This window comes from Crocuta crocuta, unplaced genomic scaffold, assembly GCF_008692635.1.
Source record: "Crocuta crocuta isolate KB4526 unplaced genomic scaffold, BGI_CrCroc_1.0 scaffold99, whole genome shotgun sequence".
NCBI classification, from domain to species: domain Eukaryota; kingdom Metazoa; phylum Chordata; class Mammalia; order Carnivora; family Hyaenidae; genus Crocuta; species Crocuta crocuta.
In genome coordinates this window covers 5845083-5868255 of record NW_027551560.1, presented here as the reverse complement: position 1 = coordinate 5868255, position 23173 = coordinate 5845083, and the positions used below count along the sequence as shown (strand labels likewise).

The window sequence follows — 23173 nt, the reverse complement described above, 5'->3', positions numbered from 1 at the left end:
TTATTTACAGCTAGTGTATAGAAACACAATGGACTTGTATACACTGATCTTATATCCTGCAACCTTATTGAATTTCTGTATTAGTCCTACCAGTTTTTTGGAGAGAGAATTTCTTAGGATTTCCTATATATAAAATAATGTCATCTGCAAAAAGAGATAGTTTTACTTCCTCCTTTCCAACCTGGATGCCTTCTATTTCACTTTTTTGTGAAACTTTTTTGTGTCCAGTGCGATCTTGAACAGAAGTATAATCCTTCTTTTTTTATTCTTTCTCTCCTCAGCCACTTGCTTGAAAGAGAAAGGAGCTCCTATAAAACTTAACATGTGGTAGAATATTCTTCTTTTGTGTCTTTGCGACAGTCCAGTCAAATACCTGTATTGTTTTTTGTCAGCCATTCTGGGTCAAAACTATTGGCCAAAACACAAACTAAATGATGGTGCTGGGGGGAAGTGTACAGGGAGGACGAGAGTTTTCTGAGTGTGCAACTAACACTCATTAGCCACGAATGTAGTGTACATTACACTAGGACTGGCTGAGTGCATGAGATATCCTCAGAGGGCGGGCACGATAAGAGTGAATTATTATAGATTGGTTTATATACATGAATTATTATACATGACTCATATTATTTTTTAGGAAAATATTTCACAGGCAAATAGTGTTATATAATGAATCAGTGGCACACAGGGGAGCAATACAGAAGTATACATGTATACTTAACAAAATTTATTTTTGGAAGGATTCACAAGAAAATGCTAGCAGAGATTATCTTCGGGTAAAGACTACAGAGGTGGGGATGGAATTACACCTTTCTAAACTGTCTGGGTTTTTCTGTTAGGTACTCTTCTTATAAAAACAAAACAAAACAAACCCACCCCAAACCATGGTTAACAAAGCAGCGATTATGAACTGCTTAATTCTTCTTTAAGTTTTTCTGTATCTAAAAAACCCTACTAAATGTAATTGCAAAAATGAAACACCATGTACAGTAAATATGTAATTAGGGGCCTATCAAGGAGAATTCTGTTCCTCCCTTTGAAATACCTGAGTGATGAGTAACCAGGGAATGGTCTAAAAAAAATGAACAGGGAGTGTTATTTGAGTTCAAATATTCAGGACATGTCTATCATCTTTGCCGGGTAAAAGAAATGAGAACTCAGGGTGTCCCTCCAACAGGAAACAGGAACCGAGTGGGCAGCTCAGGGGGAGGGAGCTGGCCTTTGAGACAGGAAAGGGCAGAGTCTGTTTCTGGCTAGCTGAGAGCCTTAAAGTTTTTCAGAAAACGCTGGCACAGGTACAACACCATCCTGTCACGAAAGGGTAGAAACTGTCTACACAGCTAGCTTGCTAGTGTGTGTGGTTCACAAAAAGAGAATTTGACAGAAAAAATGGGGTGAACAGAGCTCCAGGCCTGAAGGATGGAGTGGAGGGTAGGAGTTCCAAGGTGTGTGCGTAGAAACCCCAGGAAGTACACAGGCCAGTGCCAGCGGTCAGAACTCAGGTAAGAACACTTGAAGCCATAGAGACCAGAACTGTCTTCTCCTCAGGGCTGTGGTCAGATGTTGCACAGGAATGCCAGGGGAACTGTACAGAGCGAGCAGAGCCAGAGGGGATACCAGCATGGCCCTAATGTAGAGATGAGACCAAAAGTAGGTTCCAGGAAGGCATGAATATTCCATTTGTCTTAGAAGCACTGCCAAGTTAATTCTCACCTCAAGCTATTAGTTTGAGTATCTTTGCTTAATGTTCAAACTTTTGGGGGAGTTCATTTTTGCTTCCAATCCCATCTTTTTCATTGGTAACCAGGCATTCTTGCCTCCTCCAGCCCCTTTTTAAACATCCTATTAGGTTCTTAATAAAATTAACTTTTTGGGGTGCCTGGGTGGCTCAGTCAGTTAAGCATCCGACTTGAGCTCAGGTCGTGATCTTACGGTTCGTGAGTTCAGGTCCCATGTCGGGCTCTGTGCTGACAGCTCAGAGCCTGGAGCCTGCTTCAGATTCTGTGTCTCCCTTTCTCTTTCTGCCCCTCCCCTGCTTGTGGTCTGTCTCTCAAAAATAAACATTAAAAAAATTTTTTTTAAGTTTATAAATTAACCTTTTGAACATTCTAGCCAATTGCAAGTTTATCAAGAGGAAAAGTAGGTGTTTCCGGCTCTGGTTGCTAAAGAGACAGGAGCAGGGTGCCTTTGTGGTCACCAGAGGAGAGCGGCAGCAATGAGAGAAGAGACAGAAACCAGAATAAACCAGAAGTGAGTGGGGCTGGCTGCAGGGGCTGTATCCTTGTGGCCTCTGTCACTTGTTGGGCAAACATTGACCAAGCGTCAGAGGGTCTAGATGACAGGACCTAACATGTGTTGAGTGTTTACTGTAGGTTGAATTATTGGAAACTGACAATTCTGAGCCACTTTAGATCCACCAAAATGACAATTCCCTGTGATTCAACCCAATACATGTGTTCTAAGTGATTTGTACATATTCATCGCATTATCCCTCACACTCATCTATAAAGTAGAAACCATTGTGTTATCATTCTCATGTTATAGTGAGGAGACCAAAGCTTATTATGCTTTTGTAACTCTGTCAAGGTCACTTAGCAAGTGGAGGAGTCAGAGCAGGACTCAAATCCAGGCACTCTGGCTTCCAAGCTTACTCTTTTAAACCGTAGACTCTTCTCCCGGGTTGAGACCTGAAGACTGACAAGCTCCAGAGAGGGCCCAGGCCTCCATTCTCAGACGTTTCTCTAAAATGAGGAAGGACAGACCAGGCTTTGGCCAAGAAGGAGCTGGGACTCTTGCCTTTCACTCTGTTAAAGTCATAACAAACTTCACAAAGCCCACATATTCAACCACTTCCTTTAATGGGTCAATCCTTATCTGCGATCAGAGAAAGCTTTACATCATATTATTAGAAGCCTTCTTTGAAGTTGTATGGACTCTCTAACCAGTCTGAATAGCTCCAAATGAGCCACTTAGAGCCTTAGGCCAACCAGGAAGGGGATCCTAAGCACTTCTAAACTCAGGTGTGGGTTCCTGAAATGGTTTCTAGACTCTGTCTCTCTGATCATGTGTGATCTCACAGGCTGGGTAATCTTCCCAGAACTTTCATTTTCATTATGTCATTCTTGGAACCGAAAGTAGCTCCCCAATGCCTGGATGGTCACGTGTAAACTCTTGAATCTGGCATCTAAGGAACTCTGTTACTTAGCCTGTCCTTCTCTGGCTTCCTTCAGTCTCATGGGGTTCCTGATGGCTGTCCTTTCCAGGAAGCTCATTCTCACTTAATGCCCATTTCCACAATTAATTCACTGTTAACGCTTGCCACACTTTGCTCCTTGAGTTCCCTTCCTTCCAGCTCTTTCCCAGTCTCAATGCTAGCCTTTCTTTCCATCCCAGCTCAAACCTCACATCTTCCCAGATACCCTTTGTAGCTAAACCTGCCAACAGTAATCTGCCAGTCCTTAGAACGCTGAGGATACAGCCTACGGTTTTTCTATCTACTGTCTTCTGACCAATATTTCAACGCTGTAAATAATATAGAAAGAACCTCAGGGACAGAGATCATGTGGTTTATGACATTCCTTTCTTCAACATTTACCGAGTATCCATTCAGTGCCAAACCCTGTGGTATACAGAAGTAAAGAAGGCATAGTCCTTGGGTCCAAAAGCTCATGACTCTGAAGAAGGATGCATTAGGTTGGACCATATAAAACTGCTGTGTTTGTACGTTAAAAACGGTCAGTAATTGGCAATGTAACATGGCTCATTCTGAATTTAATTATCAAATAATGTAGTAAGATTAGGGATGGAGATACAATCAGAGCATTTAGAGGGTGCAGAGGAAGGCCACATGCTTATCTTGTCAGGAGAAAGCCAGAGACTTTTGGAATGCAGTGATGTATTTTGAATCATGATGATTTGGAGTCATGTGATAAGGGGAGGATATTCTAATAGAGACAAAATGAAAACAAGGCAAGGAGGTAAGAAAGAACAGGCAGACAGTAGATGTTATGGGCTGCATTATAGTTTTCCAAAATTTTTATGTTGAAGCCCTAATCTGCTGTACTTCAGAATGTGACTAGATTTAGACACAGGGCCTTTAAAGAGCTAGTTAAGTTAAAATGAGGCATTCAGTTGGTAGCCTTTACAAGGAGAGGAGATGGGGATGTATAAAGAGACACCAGGAGTGTAGGTGCACAATGGAAAGACCATATATGGACTCAGAGAGAAGGTGGCCACCTGTAAGCCAAGGAGAGAGGTTGCAGAAGAAGCCAAACCTGCTGACACCTTGCTCTTGGGCTTTTAGCCTCCAGAAGTGTAAGAAATAAATTTCCATAACCCAGTCTGTGGTATTTTGTTATGGCAGCTCTGGTAAACTAATACTGTAGGGGTCTATATGAGCTTGGTGAGGTGGCTAGAGGGTGAAGCAAAAAATGGCAAGAGAAGGGACTGTGAAAAACAGGTAGGAGTGTTGGCATGCAGGGCTGTGCCTGCTGTATTACAGAACTTGAAGTTTTTCCTGGAGGTGAAGGGAAGCTTTTGCAGAGTTTTAAGTAAGGAGGTGGCAGAATCAGAAGGTGTTTCAGGAAGAGCTCCACAGTGGCAGTGAGGAAGGTGGATTTGATGACCAGAGACAGAAAGAACGATTCAGAGGTTGTTGGATTGGTGCCAGTGAGTTAAGTTCTAACCAGGTATACAGGAGTATTATAGGATTGGAGAAGGACCCAGCTGAGAATACTTACAAGAAAAGTTCACAGTGATGACTTAAACCCTCCTGGGGCAAGGAGTGGAGAGGAGGGAGGAATTGGTAGACCCCCCCATTTTCGACCTGGGATGAGCATGGGAACCTGAGCCACCATTGATGAGCTCACCACCATAGGAGGTGAACAGATGGGGCCATGAGACATGGTTACCAGCGTAGGATGGCTGTAGGGCCACCAGGGAGAGAGGATGTCAAATGGACAGCTAAGCAGTCACATGTGATCTTTAAGAGAGGGTGGGGCTGGCCTGGAGATGTGGGAGCTTCCAGCAGAGAAAGGAAGTGTGGCCAGCAGTGCCAACACCCCACTCACATTCTGTGGGGCCCTGTTATCATCTGTGTGCACATTAGCTCTTGGCCTGCTCTCCATAACTCTGTCAGATGTGGGGGCTCTCCAGGTGCCCAAACTTCTTTTACCTGCAAACACAAGAGACAGAAGTACCTGGAAATGTACATCTGTCCAAGCAATAAGGGCAGGCGGAGGGGTGTACATACCCGGGGCCATACCCTGAAAAGGACAACTTTGAGAATGACCCGCACTACCTCCAGAGCAATCCTATGTGACTTGACTTGGTTTCACGGCACCTTGGCTTGGCCTCCTTTCCTTCTCCTCACTTCTACTTTCCCTCCTAGGAATACTTCCTAATAAATCTCTTCCCCATGAATCTTGTCTCAGGGCCTGCTTCTGGGGAATCCCACCTAAGGTAGGGGGTGTAGATGGGACCACTCCAGGGGGATGTGCAGTTAAGAACAGGGCCCCGAGGGAACACAAACGCTGAAGAAGAGCCAGAAGAGGAGCTGCCAAGAAAGTCAGGTGATCGAGAACCCCAGAAGGCAAGAGTTATCAATAGTATCAAACAAAGCAGAGGGGTTCCAATAATTAAAGACTGGAATATATTTACAGAATCTGGTGATCATAAGGGCAAAATGGCCTTAGGAAAAAACAGTTTCCCTAGAATCATGACCCCAGCCCATGGCCCAAAGTGATGGGAACTTCATTCTCCCTTCATATATGGTCTCCCTTCCCTTTTTCCTTATGGGCAGAGGGCTTAAAGCTCACCTAGGTATATGGAAGTTCTAGATTTGCATCAATGCACATGCATCTCCACTTCTACCTTTGGAACTAGAAATGTGTCTGTAGTTGTATTAAGACTGACAGATTGGCTCTCGGGCATCTGAGAGGTCAGGGAGATGTGGATATTGATGCATTTATAGAATTGAAGGGATAATATGGCTGATGGCTTCAGTTTTCCCTAGAGGACAGGAGGCAAGAGAAGAGAGAGTGAGGAAGGTCTGGAATAAACGCTGAAGGCCATGGGGAAGGGAACTGCCCTGGAAAGAGTAAACAGATTTATTCCCAGCCTATGGAGCTGGTGGAAACTGAGGTAGGCACACTGGGAATCTCCGGTCCCAGGATGGAGGAATGGTGGAGGCTGAGCCTCTGGGCTGGAGGTGGGTGCGTGACAGCAAGGGAGTCCGGAAAGAGGGGAGCTTTCCCATGAGGCAGGTTTGTGTGGCTGCGAGTGGATGAGTTCCCACATGTGGGTGGGAAAAGACTGCTGTGTTCTTCAAGGATCAGAAATAAAAATTCTGAGAAAAACTTTAGAGGCAAAAGCTTCATGCATACCAGAGGTGTACACATAGACTGATTTCAAAAGTCTTACTTTTTTTTATTATTATTTTTTTAATGTTTACTTATCTTTGAGAGACAGAGAGAAAAGACAGAGAGTGAGTGGGGGAGGAGCAGAGAGAGAGGGAGACACAGAATCTGAAGCAGGCTGCAGGCTCAGAGTTGTCAGCACAGAGCCTGATGGCACGGGTCGAACTCACTGAGAGAACTACAAGATCATGACCTGAGCCGAAGTCGGATGCTTACCCGACCAAGCCACCCAGGTGCCCCAAAAGTCTTAGTGTTTTAAATGGAACATCCAGTGCTCAGGAGTCATGCAAACCCACAGAACCAGCGGCATGCACACTTCATCTTGGCTATGGAGCGCTGCATACATGGGGTTCCCCCCTATTGTTATGAGATGTCTTTTTGACCAGGGAATGAGACATTTATGAGAAAGGTAGGAAACGATATCAGTGTTTCTCTAGAATTATGCTGTCTGTGGAGGCAGCAGCTAGGAGAGTCACATAAGATTGTGGGCCTGTCAGCGCCTCCTCAACATGATATATTTTCACGTTTTTCTCAGCATGAGCTTGACTTTAACAATGAATGCAGAAAAGTGGGGAAGTGATAATAAATCACAAACAATAAAAACCAACAGAGATTTCTTCTGACCCTGCCATTGTAGCTCTTCCATCCCGCAGGCTTGTCAGAATATACTAACACTCCAGGGTAAAGCTCTTTAGAGAGAGAAGGCCAGAATCCAGCAGTGCCCCTGGGACCAAAGGCATGGGAGTCTTACAGAAGGCCCTTCGCATCTTCCTTGGCAAGAGTCATGACTGCTGCACAGTCGAGGGGGGGCAGGGTAGAGACAGCAGGAGAGCAGAGTAATGGTGGCCAGGCAGAGGAGGACAGCATTAAGATCAGCTTTGCCGGGTGCAGTTTTGCCGGGGGTCGGTGCACATGTGAGGGAGAGTCTGGGGAGAGCCACTGGGGTCTCGGCTATGGGGAAAGCATCTTTAATAATTAACAAATGAGGAAAGACATGGAGTGAGTAATGTGACCCTTAGCATTTTGAGACTATGAGCAAATCGTCATGCTGCAAGAGCATGCCGCCACAGTACAGGCTCCCTGGCCCAGGAACGCTGAGAAGGAAAACACAGAAACTGTTGTAACCAAATGAAGTCTTAAAACCAAGTCAGTCTATACATATTTGATGAGAGCCATGTCCAACACTGGATGTATGGAAGACACAACTGGAAAACAGTTCTAACATTAGCAAGTCAGAGCCAAACACAATTTTAGTTTTCCTCTTCTCACTTTGTTAATAGTCCAACATCTATAATCAACACAATGTTGAGGGTTTTTTTTTTTTCCGTATAGCTACTGAAATATTCGGACACATGCACTCATGTGTAAAAAGACAAAGATGCTTGGTCCAAGGATACTTTTTTCTTTTAAGTTTATTTATTTATTTTGAGAAAAAGAGAGAGATGCAGGAGAAGGCAGAGAGAGAGGAAGGGAGAGAATTGCAAGCAGGCTCCAATGCTGTCGGTGCAGAGTTCAACAGGGGGCTCAAATTCACCAGCAGTGAGATCATGATCTGAGCTGAAATCAAGTCAGATGCTTAACAGACTGAGTCATTCAGGTGCCCCTAAGGATAATTTTTTCAAACTCTGACCTTCATATCCTTCCATAGTACAAGACAGTTGCAGGGCTTTGATCTTTTGTTTGTTTGTTTGTTTGTTTTTGATGCAACTAAATACTATGTTGAGTTCCTTGAAAGCAGAAAGAGAAAGAGACTAGGGAAAAGAGGGTCATTTTCATCCCCAGATTTCAATCTCCGCTCCGCTCTTTATCTGCTGTATGATGTTGGAGACCTTAATCTCTCTGAGCTGTGAGTCATCTAAGTGAAGATGTTGAATAGCCAGCAGGAGGGGTGGGGAAGGGCTGGCAGCGGAGCAGAAGGAAATCAAGGAGAGTGTGACACACAGAAGCCCAGTGAAGAAAGTGTTTTTAGGAGGGAGTGGTCAACCATGTTGAAAGCTACTGCAAAGATGAGTAAGAAAAGTTTCCATTTTGTCTGTCAACACTGAGGAACGAGGAATGTAGCGAGACACAAATCAAGACTTCTAAATTGTTGGTCCATCATTTCAAGACCATGGGATATCTTGAAAGAGATGGGGAGAGAAAGATAGTGTCTTTGATTACGGTCTTGTTTTAAGTGATTTCTTTGCATATTAAACCAAAATAAAATCTGAGAACAAATTCTTATAACTCTATTCTTTTTTTTCTTTTTCACTTTTGGTTATTTCTAGGCTCTCCATGCCCATTTAAGGGAGGATTCCACAGGATGAGAGTAAACTAAACCTAGACTATGTAACCCAGGCAGGTTCAGGAACATCTCCTCTTCACTGTAAGCACATCTGATAGTCATGGTTTCCATACTGATGTGCAGCAAATCTTTCAAATGCAGCCATTTCATGGTTTGCCTAAATTTAGGCAAACACGATTTCTGAATACTAAGAAAAAGGAAAACAAATGCTATAATAAGCTTTCCAGCACAAGGGTCTAAATATAGTGTATTTCTTCTCCTGGCTCTACACACAGGAAAAGCTCTTGGCCCTCAGAGGCTGGGTTGATCACAGCCCCATGGAGGGCAGAGATAAGGCTCTCCTTATGTGTGTGTGATGACTTCCCCGTGTGCGGTTGGCCTGCTTATAAATTGGGAGCACATTTCATCAACTCATGTTCATTATGACTCCCCACCCCGTCTCCACACTGATTTCCCAAGCTCCTCTGCTGGCTCCCCACCTTCCTCCAACCTCTGCCCTTGCCTTCCTCTCTCCCTGGTGATTTCAGTGTGCTCAGAGTTTTAAGTAATTATATGCTGAATGTTCCAATCTCTCCAGTGAGCTGCTGACTTGTAGACCCCACTAAGTTCTCAATATTGAGTATCTATCTGGTATCCCAAACTTGATACATATAGACCTGGGATTTTTATTTTTTCCTTCTGATATCTTGGCTGTCTCACCAAACGGCCTCACCATCTACCCAGCTACTCAAGTTAAAAGCCTGGAATCATTCTGGACACTCTCATCTCCCTCTTCTCTACATCCAGTGGCCAAAGTTCCAGCAGCTCCATCGCCCAAACCTGTCTCAAATGGGTCTATTCCTTGAACCTGCCCCCCACCCCCACCCCCGGATCTCCTGTGTGGATGACTGTGGGTCTAACCCTTCCCCTCGCCCTCCCTCTGCTGCCCGTAGTCCACCCCCCTGGCTGCCAGAGCAGCACTGAAAACACAAGACAGATCATGACCCTCCCCTGCTGCAGGCCCCAGCTCCCTTCCATTGAACTTGGAGTAAGGCTTGCTGACCTGACTCCTGCCGGACTCTCTCGGCCCATCTGGTCCCACCATCCCTCTAGTACCAACATGTCAAGCCCTTTCCTGCTTCAAGGCCTTCTTGGTCCTCAGAGACACCTTTCCTTCACGTCACTTCTCAGCATCTGTAACTAGGAGTGAATACGGCGGGGTCCCGCTAAGTCAAAGCTCCATGAGAGCAGGGACCCTGTCCCCACGGGCGTTATAGCTGCCCCACGGGCTGAGTGCAGCGGTGCACACACAGCAGTGCCGGGTGGGGGATGTGGGCTCCCGGAGCTGGCGCTGGCTCTCCTAAACAATGGATGAGTCAGCGGGCCGCAAGAGATTCGCGTGCAAGCAAGGGGGACATGTCTGTGGGAAGAGTGGCCACACCCCAGGCCTCAGTGCTGCTCCAAAGCACCAGCCAGCCTCCCTGGGGTCAGGCTGGGCCCCGTGTATTTCCCTCAGACTTAGCTTCGGTGGACAGTCACTGTGGAGAGTTGGTGTTTTATCAAAAACAAACAACAACCGAACCATTTTAAGCCGGCTCCTGCCTGGGAGACAGACAGGTTGTCATCAAAAATGAGGGGCTATTGCTGGATGGCTGCCTTCCCACCTGTCAGACTGAGGATTCCACAAGCTTGGCTCTAGCGGAGAGGGGGCAGGATGAAAGCTTCTGTTGTCATAGCAATCGTGGTGTTCCTAGGGCCTAGGCTCTGGGTTTCAGATAAACAACTATTTAGAGAAGTGAAGGAAACGAGCAAAGCAGAGAGGGAAAATGGAAAAATGGCAAGAAGTAATCCTACAAGTGCTGCAAGACACACTCTGAAAACAAAGCGCAGGAGCTAGGAGTAGAACCTTCCCCAGGCTAGGGAGCGGCCTCCTGCTGGGAAGACCGGAAACAAAATGCCCCATTGACAGAAACATCTGTTACTACTAAACACTTAGGAATCAATATTTTCCTAAAGGTTTTCTTTGGCTTTTACTATTATTATTATTTTAAATTATTCTGTCAGGTCACCAGACCCCAACCTTGTCCGAGTCCTCTTAGAACTTCAAATGAAGAATTTGGTCCTGGAAATGGCCTTGTGTTAGTTTTTTCCTAAACAGAGACACCAGGAAAATGTCAGAAGGCAAAGCCCTGAAAGACTTAAAACGTAACAATCACATCCCTGGGACAGGGAGTGACCTAACCCAATTTGATTTAAAAAGGAAACAGCGTATTTCGTAGGTGGCCAGGAGGCGGCTCAAAGGAGAGGAGTAGGTGGCGGGCAGAGGATGAGAAGGTAAAGAGATCACCTGGCGCTTTACCTCAACACCTGCATCTCCTCCGGGGAGTTCCGCACCTCGTCCTGGAGGCGACACCAGCGCAGACAAGCCTTCAGCTCCTGCTGCTCCTGGGCCTCGTGGGGGGCCAGCTGCTTGGGCCACAGACACACAAACACACGTGCATAAAACACAGTCATTATTGTCCTTGTGTGGGGTCACAACCGCCCAAGGGAGCAGCTCGCTCAGTTTCAGGGTGATGGTCTCTCCATGGTGCCTTGTCCCCCACCAGAAAAGTCAGAGGGCCAAGGGGGTCTGGCAGGTTCTCAAACGAAGAGCCAGCTGCTAATTCTCCTGCTGGTGATAGAGCTAGGCCTGGCTGTTTGGAAGGCGTCTCCCGGTCCCAAAACCCATCCTTCACACACCCCTGGCCCAGAGAGAGCAGGCTTCCCTAGGGGGCCATTTCTACTCTGATTCCATCCAGACCTCTCCTGCTTTGTCTTTCTGCAAAGGGTGGGGAAGGTCCCCTCCATTTACCTCCTACTTTTCCCAGCCCTCGGTTTTGTTAAGGGCTGTTTACAGAGGAGCCTGCTAATGCAGCCCAGATGATTCTGTCTGCATATAATCAGAAAGAGTGTACGGCCTGGACTCAATCTGGGGGAGGGGAGTACCATCACACCCTGCCCTGCTAGTGAGAATTGGCTGCTGTCACTCAGCTCGTGAGGCCCTGCGGCTAAAGTCTTTGTAAGGAAGGGCAGCAGAACATCCACCAGGGAGGGAAATGTCAGTATCAACAGGCGTTTCTGGAAACTAAAGATCCTTAATAGTTCATTCAACAGATATTTACTGAGTCTCTTCCAGGCCCTGGGTACATTACAGACACAGCCTGTACTCCGAGGAGTCCAGGGAGACTGATAAGAACACTAGCCATCAGAGTGCAGTCATGGTAGAGGTTAAGGAAGAACCTAGATGCCCCCTGGCCAGCCAGGTGAGTCAGAAACCTTTCCTGAGGAGGTGCTGGGGCCTGTGCTGGTCCCCAGGGACAGCAGGAGTCAGCCAGGGAAGTAGCAATTTCAGAAAGAGGGAAAGCGTGTGCAAGGTTCATGGGGCCTAGAGAGTGTGATGTGTTTAGAGAATGGTGAGGGATGTGGTCAGGCTAGGAGCATGCTATTACCGGGGAGGGACAGAGGTGCCAAGTAGCCAGCAGAGACCAGATGATCTACAGGTTCTGTGTTGTACTTTGTTGCTATGGAAAATTCATATGTTGAAGCCCTAACCCCCAATGTGACTATATTTGGAGATGGGACCTTTACATAGGTAATTAAGGTTAATGAGGTTATTAGGATGGGCCCTGGTCCAACAGGACTGGTGTCCTTACAAGAGGAAGAGACGCCAGAGCTCTTTCCATATTTGCACAGAGGAAAGGCCATGGCAGGACATAGTGAGGAGATGGCCGTCACCAAGCCAGGAAAGAAAGGTCTCACCAGAGCACAAGCCTGTCAGCACCTTGACCTTGGACTTTCAGACTCCAGAACTATGAAAAAACGAGTGTTGTTTAAGTTAACCCAGTCTGTGGTATTGAGTTAAGACAGCCTGAGCTAAGACACCTGTGAAAGAGGATAGATTTTTATCAGGGTTGATGACAAGTTATATGATACAATCTTGCAACTAACTCAATTCACTTCTCCCTGGGGAATGCCACTTTCTAGCTCCTCATTCAGTGATTTCCCACTCCCTACTCTGCCCTGCTTGCTGATGCTCAGTGTTGCCTAGATAGCACAGTCACCTGGGCGGCCAAGTGTCCAGTGTGCCTCATGACCTCTTCCCTGGTGACATCCACTGCTGGCCAGGAGAGTCCCGTGAGCCGGTGCACCTTTCCCTGCCCCCAAAGAGCCCTTCTCTCGTGCCTGGGACATCTGCTGCCCACACTCAGACCTCCCTTCAAGGAAGGAGCTAGAGTGATACACGTGTGTGGAAATGTTTCCAAACATTTTTGCTAAACTCAAGAGTGGCCACTTTGCTTCAGACCAAACTGTTTTCACATATCAAAGAGTTACTGCCTATACCATAAAGGATGATGAGGTGGATTGTCCCCTGCGGCAGGTTAAGGGGAAAAGAGGGATAAAGAAACCTCAACTCTCACTTTCCCTTTGAGCCCCATGTCAGAAGTCTTCTTGGAGAAGATGATCTGGATCTTCCTGGATCAGCTCAGACCTGACCTCTCCCACCTCTGAACCCACACAATATTTGGTGTTTACCTCTCTCTTCTAACTTATTTTCTTCTCCCTTCTACTGTGTGCTTCTCTTACCTTCACAGTTCAGCTATGACCTCTTTCAGAGCAGGGCTGTGTCTTACCCATCCTTTTATCTCTACAGGTCTAGCACAGACGGACACACAGAAGGTATGAGCTGTGAGATGAGGCCAGACTGGCTTCACGTCTCTGTTAGTGGAGATGGACATATTCAGGACAGCAAGAGACTCAGCAGTGACCCCCTGGAAGTATGGGCAGGGGCAAAGCCAAAGGAGAAGCGCTTTGTGGGGATGGAGATAAAGAACAGAGAGATCATTACATGCCTGACATACGCTCACAATTACCAAGAATAGCACAAATCTGATTGTCTCAGGACAGAAGCACCTGAGAAAAGGGATGATGATAGAGGCTCATTGATATTAGCCTATTTAACCCTCGCTAAATGTCTACTGTGCGTCAGATGGTAGAAAATGCAAAGAGAGGGGTGCCTGGGTGGCTTAGTCGGTTAAGCATCCGACTTTTGCATAGGTCATGATCTCGCGGTTCGTGGGTTCGAGCCCCGCGTCGGGCTCTGTGCTGACTGCCAGCTCGGAGCCTGGAGCCTGTTTTAGTCTGTGACTCCCTCTCTCTCTGACCCTCCCCTGCTCACACTGTCTCTCTCTCTCTCTCCTAGAAATAAATAAAACATAAAAAAAAAGAAAAAAGAAAATGCGAAGAGAAAGAGAGCAGAAAAGGAGAACTGGTATTTCTTACACAAGCTCTATGTGTAATTCATAATTATCCCATTTACCATGCAAGTTTACACTTTCTTATACCCATTTTCCAAATGAGGAAACTGAGGCTCAGGGAGCCTTAATAACCTACCTACATTTACAGACAGAGTTGGTGGGATGCTATATCTGGTCTGACTCCAAACCCAGCCACCTTTCCCAAATCTGCCACATGGCCTCTCTTCACTGTGTGGCAGGGGACACAGAGGTGCAAGCTGCTGGCCAAGGTGCAGAGAAGGTGGGAGGGTGAGTAAGATGTAGCTCCATTCTGGAAGAGAGCACAGCCTTGTTGTGAGGATCAACAGAAAAAGGAAAAAGTGAGGAAAAAAGAAAAAAGTGAGGAAAAAGAGGCAGGTACCAAATACTGAGGGAGTGCAAAGCTTCTAGAAGAGTAAGTATTGAATTGTGAGTGGACCAATCAGTCCAGGCTATCCAGAGTAGGTGACCTTGAGCTAGTTAGTGAAAAATAAACAGGATTTCAACAGGCAGAAGGAACTGGAGCAAAACCATACAGGTATGCGTCAACTTGAGGATTTCAGAAAATGTTAACTAGTCCAGTCAGTGTGTAAGGGTTGGAGGTGGGAGGGAAAAGAGTGACCAAATATTCAGAACTGAAAAATAAGCAGGACAGTTTAGTTGCCATATCCTTATTAGCAATGCCATCCAATCCTTTAAAGAAGAGGTTGTAAACAGGGAAAGTGTTGCCCTTACCTCTGGGTAGGTTTGGTTGGCATAATATATTTTAAATTACTAAATTTCACATAAAAATCCAGATTTAGAACTTCCTTTAAACAACTGCAAGCCCAGGCTCCCCCGAGCCCTTCTGTTGACATGATGACAATCCGCTGGCACTGATGAGCAACTCCCAGTTGGCCTCGGTCCTCACCACTCCCTAACCTATTACACCAGCCGCATTTCATTCTTCACTGGTTGCCAGCAGACATCTGCAATGATGACTCCTGGTTTAAATTTTTATCTTATTAGTAAAAAACCAAAACCAAACAGTCAATATCACCACAACCATAACCACAAGAGAGTGCCTGAGTAAGCCACAGCCTGACCTGAGCTCCTAGTCTTTGCTCAAATATCCACTATCAGAGAGGCCTTCTAGTGCCTTCTAAAACTCAGCTTCCCACCACTCTCTCCGGCTTCATCTGCCTTCCAGTACTTACCACCTGACATGTTACAGATGTGTTTGTCTGTTTCCCTGTTCTCTCTCCTATCCCTACATTGAGAACCCCCAGGGGCTCAGGGACTTTCCTCTGTTTACACAGCTCTCTCCCCAGCAAGCAGCACAGCCCTGGCGCATAATAAGCCCTCGACATATCTGTTGAATGAACAGATGCCTATGAATAGAATCTGACTCTGGGTGGTGAAATGCTTAGGGTCACTGTAAACCTACCTGCTGTGCTTCGGCCCAGAACACATCTTCCAAGTGAGTGGCGAACCCTTCGCTCAGCCACTCCTCTGTCCAGTCCTGGGCCCCGATGGCCAGGCCAAACCAGGCGTGAGCAATTTCATGGCAGAGACGGGTCCCACAGAGATGGCTCATTCCCGTCAAGACACTCTGAGAGAGGAAGATGATGTGTGGGCTGTGGATAATGGGGGAGAAAACACACGGAGTCTTGTTAGAGCCTGCCCTCGTGGTTGCCCCATGGGGCGGCTTTCTCAGCCTGGCAAGCCTGTTATTATCATGTGCATGCCAGATCATGACGGATAGGCTTGCAGCTTAGATGCTTTCAGAAATAAATAAAGTGGCAGTTTACGTTTCTGGCAGCGGTTCAGCTGGCCGTTTGTGCCAAGCAGTTGTCTCCGTCATCCAACGGCTATTACCTGTAATGAGTAACCTGCACCAAAGTTTTATGCCGAAGAAATTACAAGGCAATGGAAGCATTTACTCTGAAATCTGGACTGTAAAAGAAGAGCAGGTGTGAGTGTGAAGCCCATGCTGTCAAGAGAGTGATCAAAGAAGCCCCTTCAGCCAAAAATCCGAGCAGCTTACACACAAATTGAGAAGTCATGCAGAAGGACAGGAAAAGCCGAGAAGAATGGAACCAAAATTTTCCATTTCGGACTGGGGCTGGTTATGAAGTTAACACACTAACAGGTGTCGTGGATGGGCAAGGTTTCTAAGAGACTCAGATGAAGGCCGAGTTTCTGTTAAGGCAAAGATTTTCAAAGGCATCATCTCCTATCTGTAGATGCTTATACATCCACATGACATAACAAAATTAGGCAGGGGGTGGAGGGAGGTAACCCACCCAGGTGTGCAAACGGCCCCAGGGCTGGCCCCAGCTGGAGAGATTTATCTAATCTCATTTTCCATACCTTGTTTTAAAACCCCAAATACCATGATTAGATTGCGTAGATGAAATGGGAGGATGGAAGGCTGAAAAAAGAAAAGGCAGATAGAAAACCTCTTCTGCTTCCATCTTCCACATTTTTCATTTATCCAGGACTTGTTTACAGTTTTATTAATGAAGAATTAGCTCTTAAAAAAAAAAAATCTCTCCTCCATCATTTGAACAAGAACAGTTGGGAAACCTCCCAAATTAAGAAACTATACACACTGGTTCCCTCCTTCAAAAGCCATTTGTTTGCTATCATGCTGGCTCCGCACAAGCCGGGACTGCTCGCAGATTTGTCCTCCGCCCCCACGGCCACCAGTAGAGAAAACTCCACCTGTATTTCCCTTGCACAACATCGCCCATTCAGCTCAGAGAGCTCAACTGAAATCGTAGGAGCCACGTGTGCCAAAATAGACAGCTTTCATGTGAAATAATAACAGGGCAAGCACGCAAATGAAATGTCTGCCAGGCCCTCAGCAAAGTCCACCAGAAACCCCAGGAATAAAAAACTGCAGTTGGGGCATTTAGGACGTGATGGCAGGTGTGTGTGTGTGTGTGTGTGTGTGTGTGTGTGTGCGCGCGCGCGCGCGAGCAATGCAGCAGCCACCAACAGTAGTTCAGAGCACGAAGTCAGAAAACAAAAAAAAGAAGGCATGAAAGAAGGGAGGAAGGGACTAGCAGGCACAGGAGCTCACCTTCTTACTGAGAAAGTCACCCCAGAGAGAAGACAAACTGCGAAACCTGGCATTTTCGAGTAAATGACCCCTTGCTCTGGCATGTGCAGCGCTACAAAGAAAAGCCACAGAAATGTACCAAGTAAATAACATTCCAGACATACTGCTGGCAGCGCTTCGCCCTTTTGGCTAAAACAAAACAGAAGTAACTGCAGGCCTTGTAAACAGGCTCAAAGAGGAGCCTGCATCTGATGGGTTTGCTGGCCAGAGACAGAGGCAGTGCGCACATAGTTACAGGGACTGGACGGCTGACCCGTCCACTCAGCCTTCCTAGGTTACACAAGCTGATGGTTGCGAAGTCACCGCCAGACTGTTCACGAAGAAAAAGCCTGCCCCATCCTCGTCCTTGGTGATCGCTCCCTGTTTTGTCCCAAAGTGGAAGCCCAGCCAAGGCCCATTTATGCAAATATCAAAGTCTAGAGAGCCTGAAGGAATGCACCAAAGCAGCTGTGTCTGGGGTGAGGGGTGGCTGTGCGCTTTCCTGCCCTTTAATCTTTTCCCTCCAACGGCCTTTGTTGTCTCCGCCAGACCTCCCTTCCCACCTGCCAAGTGCTCTGGACACCCCACCCGGCCTGGCCTCCGTGGACTTGGGTCTTGACTGGGCTCAGGATGGACCGGCATGGCTGGAATCCTACATTCCCACTTCCCTTCCCCAGGCCCTTCTTCCTAGCTGGGAATCAATGGATTTCCTACTGTCTTTGGAGGAAGATCAAAGCTTAAATATCCTCCTGGGTCGGAAGGAAGGGCGTTTCATTTGATATAAGTGACCCTATTATCAGTGGAAAACATGACCTTCTCCCCGAAAAGCAGTTTTCCAGTTGAGAACCAGACCCCAATCCTCCTGCACTGGAGTCTGCCCTCTGAACTTGGGTTTTTACCTGAGGGCCATGCTGGGGTGGTATTTCCCTATGAAGAAAATGGTCTCTTCCTTAAAACTAAATTAAAAACATGGAGTAAGGTTTTGATAATCTTTCTCAAGGGTTGTTAACAAAATTCTGACACAAAAGGACCAACAGAATTTACTTTTAAGGAGAATTTCTTTCTCTCCTTTAGACCCTAAATGTCAGAATTTCTTATGTTAAGTAGGATTTTTACACTGTTTTTTTCCCCCCAAAACTGAGTGAGGAAAAGTGTAATGGTCTTTAAGCTGACTTTAAGGAGTAATATTAAATACTCCTTTACCAACAGATAATCTACTTCCTGCCCACCTTCAAAACAGGATGGATGTTTAGAATTTTCTACTTCTACCTTAACCTTGATTTATAAGTTTCACCCCTGGGCTCCTCACACATTCCCACATTCTCAGAACCTTATTCATGGTCCTAATCAGCCAGCGGGTCATCCGTCTTCACGCTGACAAGGCCCATTTGAAAACAGGTTTTCTTGTTTTCCCCTGAAAGGGCCTGTGTCAGCTGCCTCTATAATATGCCAAATTGTCGATTCATCAGTGCAAAGGATGGAGATAATCACTTCAATGATACCTTCATCCTAAAAAACTGTTTTCTTTTTAAATTCACAGAGTATATCACTTTTCCCCAATAAGAAATAGATGGAAAAGTAATACTTTCAACTCTCAAAAAGCAGAAGCCCCCTGGATTGTATCATAAATTTTCCTTCGCTACAAGTGGGCAGAGGACAGGGGGCAGAGGAGGGGGGCGGCACAGGGCGACAGCAGGACACGTGTTCCCAGTCTTTCCCGGGAGACCACCAGCGGGGCTGCTCCCGACAGAGGCCATGTGGTGGTGGATGTCTGCTGCCTTGCCCCTCGAGATTAAAAATATCATTTCTGGCCTGAAAACAGCTTCCCAAGACTGTTCCTAAAAGCTACCTCCCCACCCAGATTAGAAGGCTGTGTCTGTTAATTTAAAACATGCTTCTAGCAGAGGAGGAAGGAGTGCCTTCATTACTCTCAAGAGCTGCTCCAATCCTTCGGGAGGAATTCAATTTGGAGCGGAAATGGAGAATTTCATCAGATCTTAAGCAGGGGCTGGCGTGTGATTTATTTCAGCTTTGTCCAGGGAGACGTGACCAGCGCGGCCCATCTTGCAGCCCAGGGAGAGGTACAGCACTTAGGGGCTCCAGCTCCACGCTGCCCGCCTGGGCGGGTCAGAGCGGGCGGGTGGGACGGGGACAGGAAATGGCTCTTGGTTAAGGCCACCCCTCCCATTATACTGGAGCTGATCCCAATTTCCCCGGGGGTGGGGGTGGGGGGAGGAGCAGATTCACTTTTTCTACAGATCCTTGGGAGGGGCATCCAGGAAACAGATTTATAGTCTTTGAGCTTGAACTTCTTAGTGGCTCAGTTTTTCACAATCTCAACAATACGTGGATTCCAGTGTCCCATTATGGGGAGGAAGGAAGAACAAGGAAAGTGGGAAACAGAGGCTCCTTTCCCTCCAAAGTCAACCTGGATAGTTTTAAGGGTCTCATAATCATGTGAAAGCAGTTTTGCTTGCATGACTTAATTACTTGCTAATTTAATTTGGAGCTAAAAGTAGATTCATAGTAGCCTGGGGCAATCTGCAAAGGAGAACAAATCTTAGTTACCACTCCCTAAGATTCAGAACGTGTTTTCTCTTTCATTCTTAAGGTTAGTGTGATACATGTCAAGCACTTCAACCAATGTGTTTACAAACTGAAATGCTCAACTTGGGGACCCTCTTCTCTGCAATGAAATCCTGTAGTCTCTGTCTCTGGCATGCAGTCTAATGTAGGGGAGGCATCTGTGGTCTCAAAAGCAAAGGGGTGGCCCAGATGACCTGGAGAGCCCCTGCTCCCATCTGGATCCTAGACTGCTCAGTAGGGACTAGTTATGCTCCATTTGACCCATCTGGCATCCCACTGTGGCCACACAAGGTAGTCTTTAAACTGGAACTGTAGATGAGGGAATGTTCTTTCAGGGATATGGGACTTTCAGGAGCTTGAGGTAGAAAGCAGTTCTAAAATCTTGAAGAAAACCTACTACATCTGCTCAACATTGAGATCTAGGTGTTGAGAGAAAAGGCTAACATTAGTTAGTATAAGTTTTCCTTTAAAAATTCTGAATAGCACATAGGTGGCTAAACATCTACTCATTTTCTTAAATGAATTTATTTTTTAAGTTTTTATTTATTTCTTTTGAGAGAGAGAGAAAGAGGGAGAGAGAATCCTAAGCAGGCTCTGCTGTCAGCACAGAGCCTGATATGGGGCTCAAATTCACAAACTGTGAGATCATGACATGAGCTGAAACCAAGAGTCAGATGCTCAACCGACTGAGCCATCCAGGTACCCCTACCTAAATGGATTTTGGCTAAAACTGCCAACATAACTACAGCAGAGAGTGAATAAGAGAATCCCCAGGCCACATTCCAGAGACTTCTACCAAAAGCATATCTTCCTTCTAAAGATTCATATTGCTTGAGTGCTTGCTATGTGCTGAGCTATATGTTATAGCTATACATAATTTGTTATATATATAATTTATGTTATGTTATATATATAATTTATGTTGTATGTTATATATAATTTAATCTGATCTATCTCATCACCTCAGGAGATAGATTTTATTATTATCCCCAATTTACAGATTATAAAAGTGAGGGAAAGGTAAAGTGACTAGCTTGAGGTGACATAGCTGGCAAGTAATGGAGTATATCTACTCCTACAGTCTTGACCCTGAAGCTTTATTCTGCCCAACTCTGCCCAGGGTCATTGGGTTTAGACCTGTAACTTCTGGGCTCCCATCCCTCTATGCTAGCTCAAGCCCAGTGGTGCAATAATGCTCCAACTTCAGAGTCCACCGAAGGGAAGCTACCAGCCATGTCCTGGGACCTCTGTCCCCTAAATATGTGTCACAGCCAGAACCAGCCCAGGGTTACCAGATCTTTTGATTGGAAGAGCTGCAGCCTTTTCCTTGTGGGAAGGTAGGTGAGGATGGAAGGGACAGGGGACAAAGTGAAGAAAACATTACCACTCCACTTCTGATGCCTTCAAAGGGCCTAAATTCCTGAATATAACACCTTATTCTCCTAACTCTGTCCTATGCCAGGAGTCCCTTGTGGACCACTACAAGGGGATGCTTAGATAAGCAGGTGCAAAGGTGCTCAGGTCAGTCCTTAGGAGGCCAGGAACATGCCAGACTCTCCCTGCCCTCTATCTCCCACCCATCTTTGCTTACTCCTGATGTTCCTTTTCCTAAATAGACTTTATTTTTTAGAGCTGTCTTAGGTTCAAAACTTAGGTTCTGCAAAACGGAGCAGAAGGTACAGAGAGTTCCTATTTACCCCTCTGCCCACAAATATATAACCTCCCCTACTATCAGCCTCCCCCACCAAAATGGTGCATTTGTTATTGCAATTGATAAATCTACCTTGATGCATCATTATCACAGTCTATAGTTTACATTAGGCTCACTGTTGATGTGGGGCATTTTCTATGGATTTGGACAAATGTATGACACCATTACAGTATCACACAGAGTAGTTTCACTGCCCTCAACAATCCTTTGAATTTTTTTCAAGAAGAGATGGTTTAAAGCAAATCACAAACTCAAAGGTATATATGAGCCAAGAACATAATAAAATGAAGGGATGTAGAGATGGGGGAAATGGATTAAAAGATAAGGGAAGTAGACAAGGAGATGGAGGAAGTAGACACGGAGATGGAGGAAATAGACCAAGGAGGTAAGGGAAGTAGACAAAAAGATGGGAGAAGTAGACAAGGAGATAGAGAAATAGACAAGGAGAGAGGGAAGGGGACAAGGAGATGGGGAAGGAGTCAAGGAGAGGTGGGAAACGATCAAATGAGGAAAGCAGATAACAAAAGGAAGGAGAAAATAGACAAGATGGGAAGCAAATAACAAGATGAAAGAAGTAGATTAGAGGGTGATAATAATATAGGGAAACAGGTAACTACAAGAGGGAAATAGAAAATAATACGGGGAAGTAGGCAGCAATTTTTTAAAATCCCATGTCAAAACAAACAAACCTATGGATAGCGCCTACAATTTCTCCTCCTCTCTGGTTTAAAGCATTTACCTTAGGTGAAGCAGCTCATGGTTTCATTGCATCCTGAGGTGTAATGACTGACGTCGCATCCTACCAGGGTTTGGTATGGGACTCGTGGAAGATGGAGAAAGGCTCAGCAGCTGAGCACAGATGACAGCTGGGAGGGGAGATGGGGTTCCTAATGAGGCACAAGGAGGGAAAAAGCATTGGCGCTGGGGACGCCAAAACATTTTTGCCCACTTCCTAATTTTGTTTAGTGTTGGCCTTGGTCTCTTGCTACTGGGAAAAATCATGGCACGGCAGCAACAAAACAGAGACCGCCTCTCGTTCTAGCAAACACAAAGACCACTTCTGACTTGAGAAAACAGAGATCGTCTAGCAGAGTGCTTAGCCGTCAAAAAGCAGAGCAATGGACACTGTACTCCTGCACCACTGGGCAATCCATCCATTGGCAATGTTGTCTAGGCCTCAGCCCTGCATGCAAAGTGGAGGCAGTGCTAGCACTCTGTTATCAGGAGTTGGCTACGTCTAACTTGGGCTACCCTGCCTGAGGAAGGTGGTGGCGGTTGGTATCTCATGGTTATGCTCATCTGAAAAGCTAAAAAAAAGCTACAAGTGGGTGTCTCAGGGTTTAAAGCTTAAGAATCAGAAGTAGAACTAGTATTTGAATTATCCAACTAGATTTAGGCTCCTTTCCTTCTGAATCCTAATGTACATGTTCTACCTAAAGAGTCTTTGAATTCTCGCAGATGAGAACAAAGAAACAGCTTTTTTTTTTTTAAAGTTTATTTATTTTGAGAGAGAGAGAGCACATGAACAGGGGAGGGGCAGAGAGAGAGGGAGAGAGAAGATCTCAAGCAGACCCCGTGCTATCAGCGAAGAGCCCCACGTGGGACTTGAATCCATGGACCGTGAGATCATGACCTGAGCCAAAATCAAGAGTGGGATGCTTAACCAACCGACCCACCCAAGTGCCCCAAGAAACAGGTTTTTTGTTTGTTTTTTGTTTTTATTAAGTTAATGAACACTCTGGTGTTTTGGACACCAGGGATCTACCATACCAAAATGACATGAACAACATTTATTGTAGC

At 46.0% G+C, this 23173-nt stretch overlaps 1 protein-coding gene across 1 annotated transcript in view; it reads right to left on the bottom strand.

Annotated features, from left to right (window-relative positions):
• The window catches only part of AOPEP (aminopeptidase O (putative)), a 340941-nt gene that overhangs the window by 134779 nt on the left and 182989 nt on the right, over window positions 1-23173 (bottom strand). The window contains exons 6-7 of the mRNA XM_077749551.1: window positions 15418-15607; window positions 11039-11145 (exon numbers count right to left, since the gene is read on the bottom strand). Of these exons, the coding sequence (XP_077605677.1) occupies window positions 11039-11145; window positions 15418-15607 (297 nt within the window). The remainder of the gene's footprint in view (window positions 1-11038; window positions 11146-15417; window positions 15608-23173) is intronic.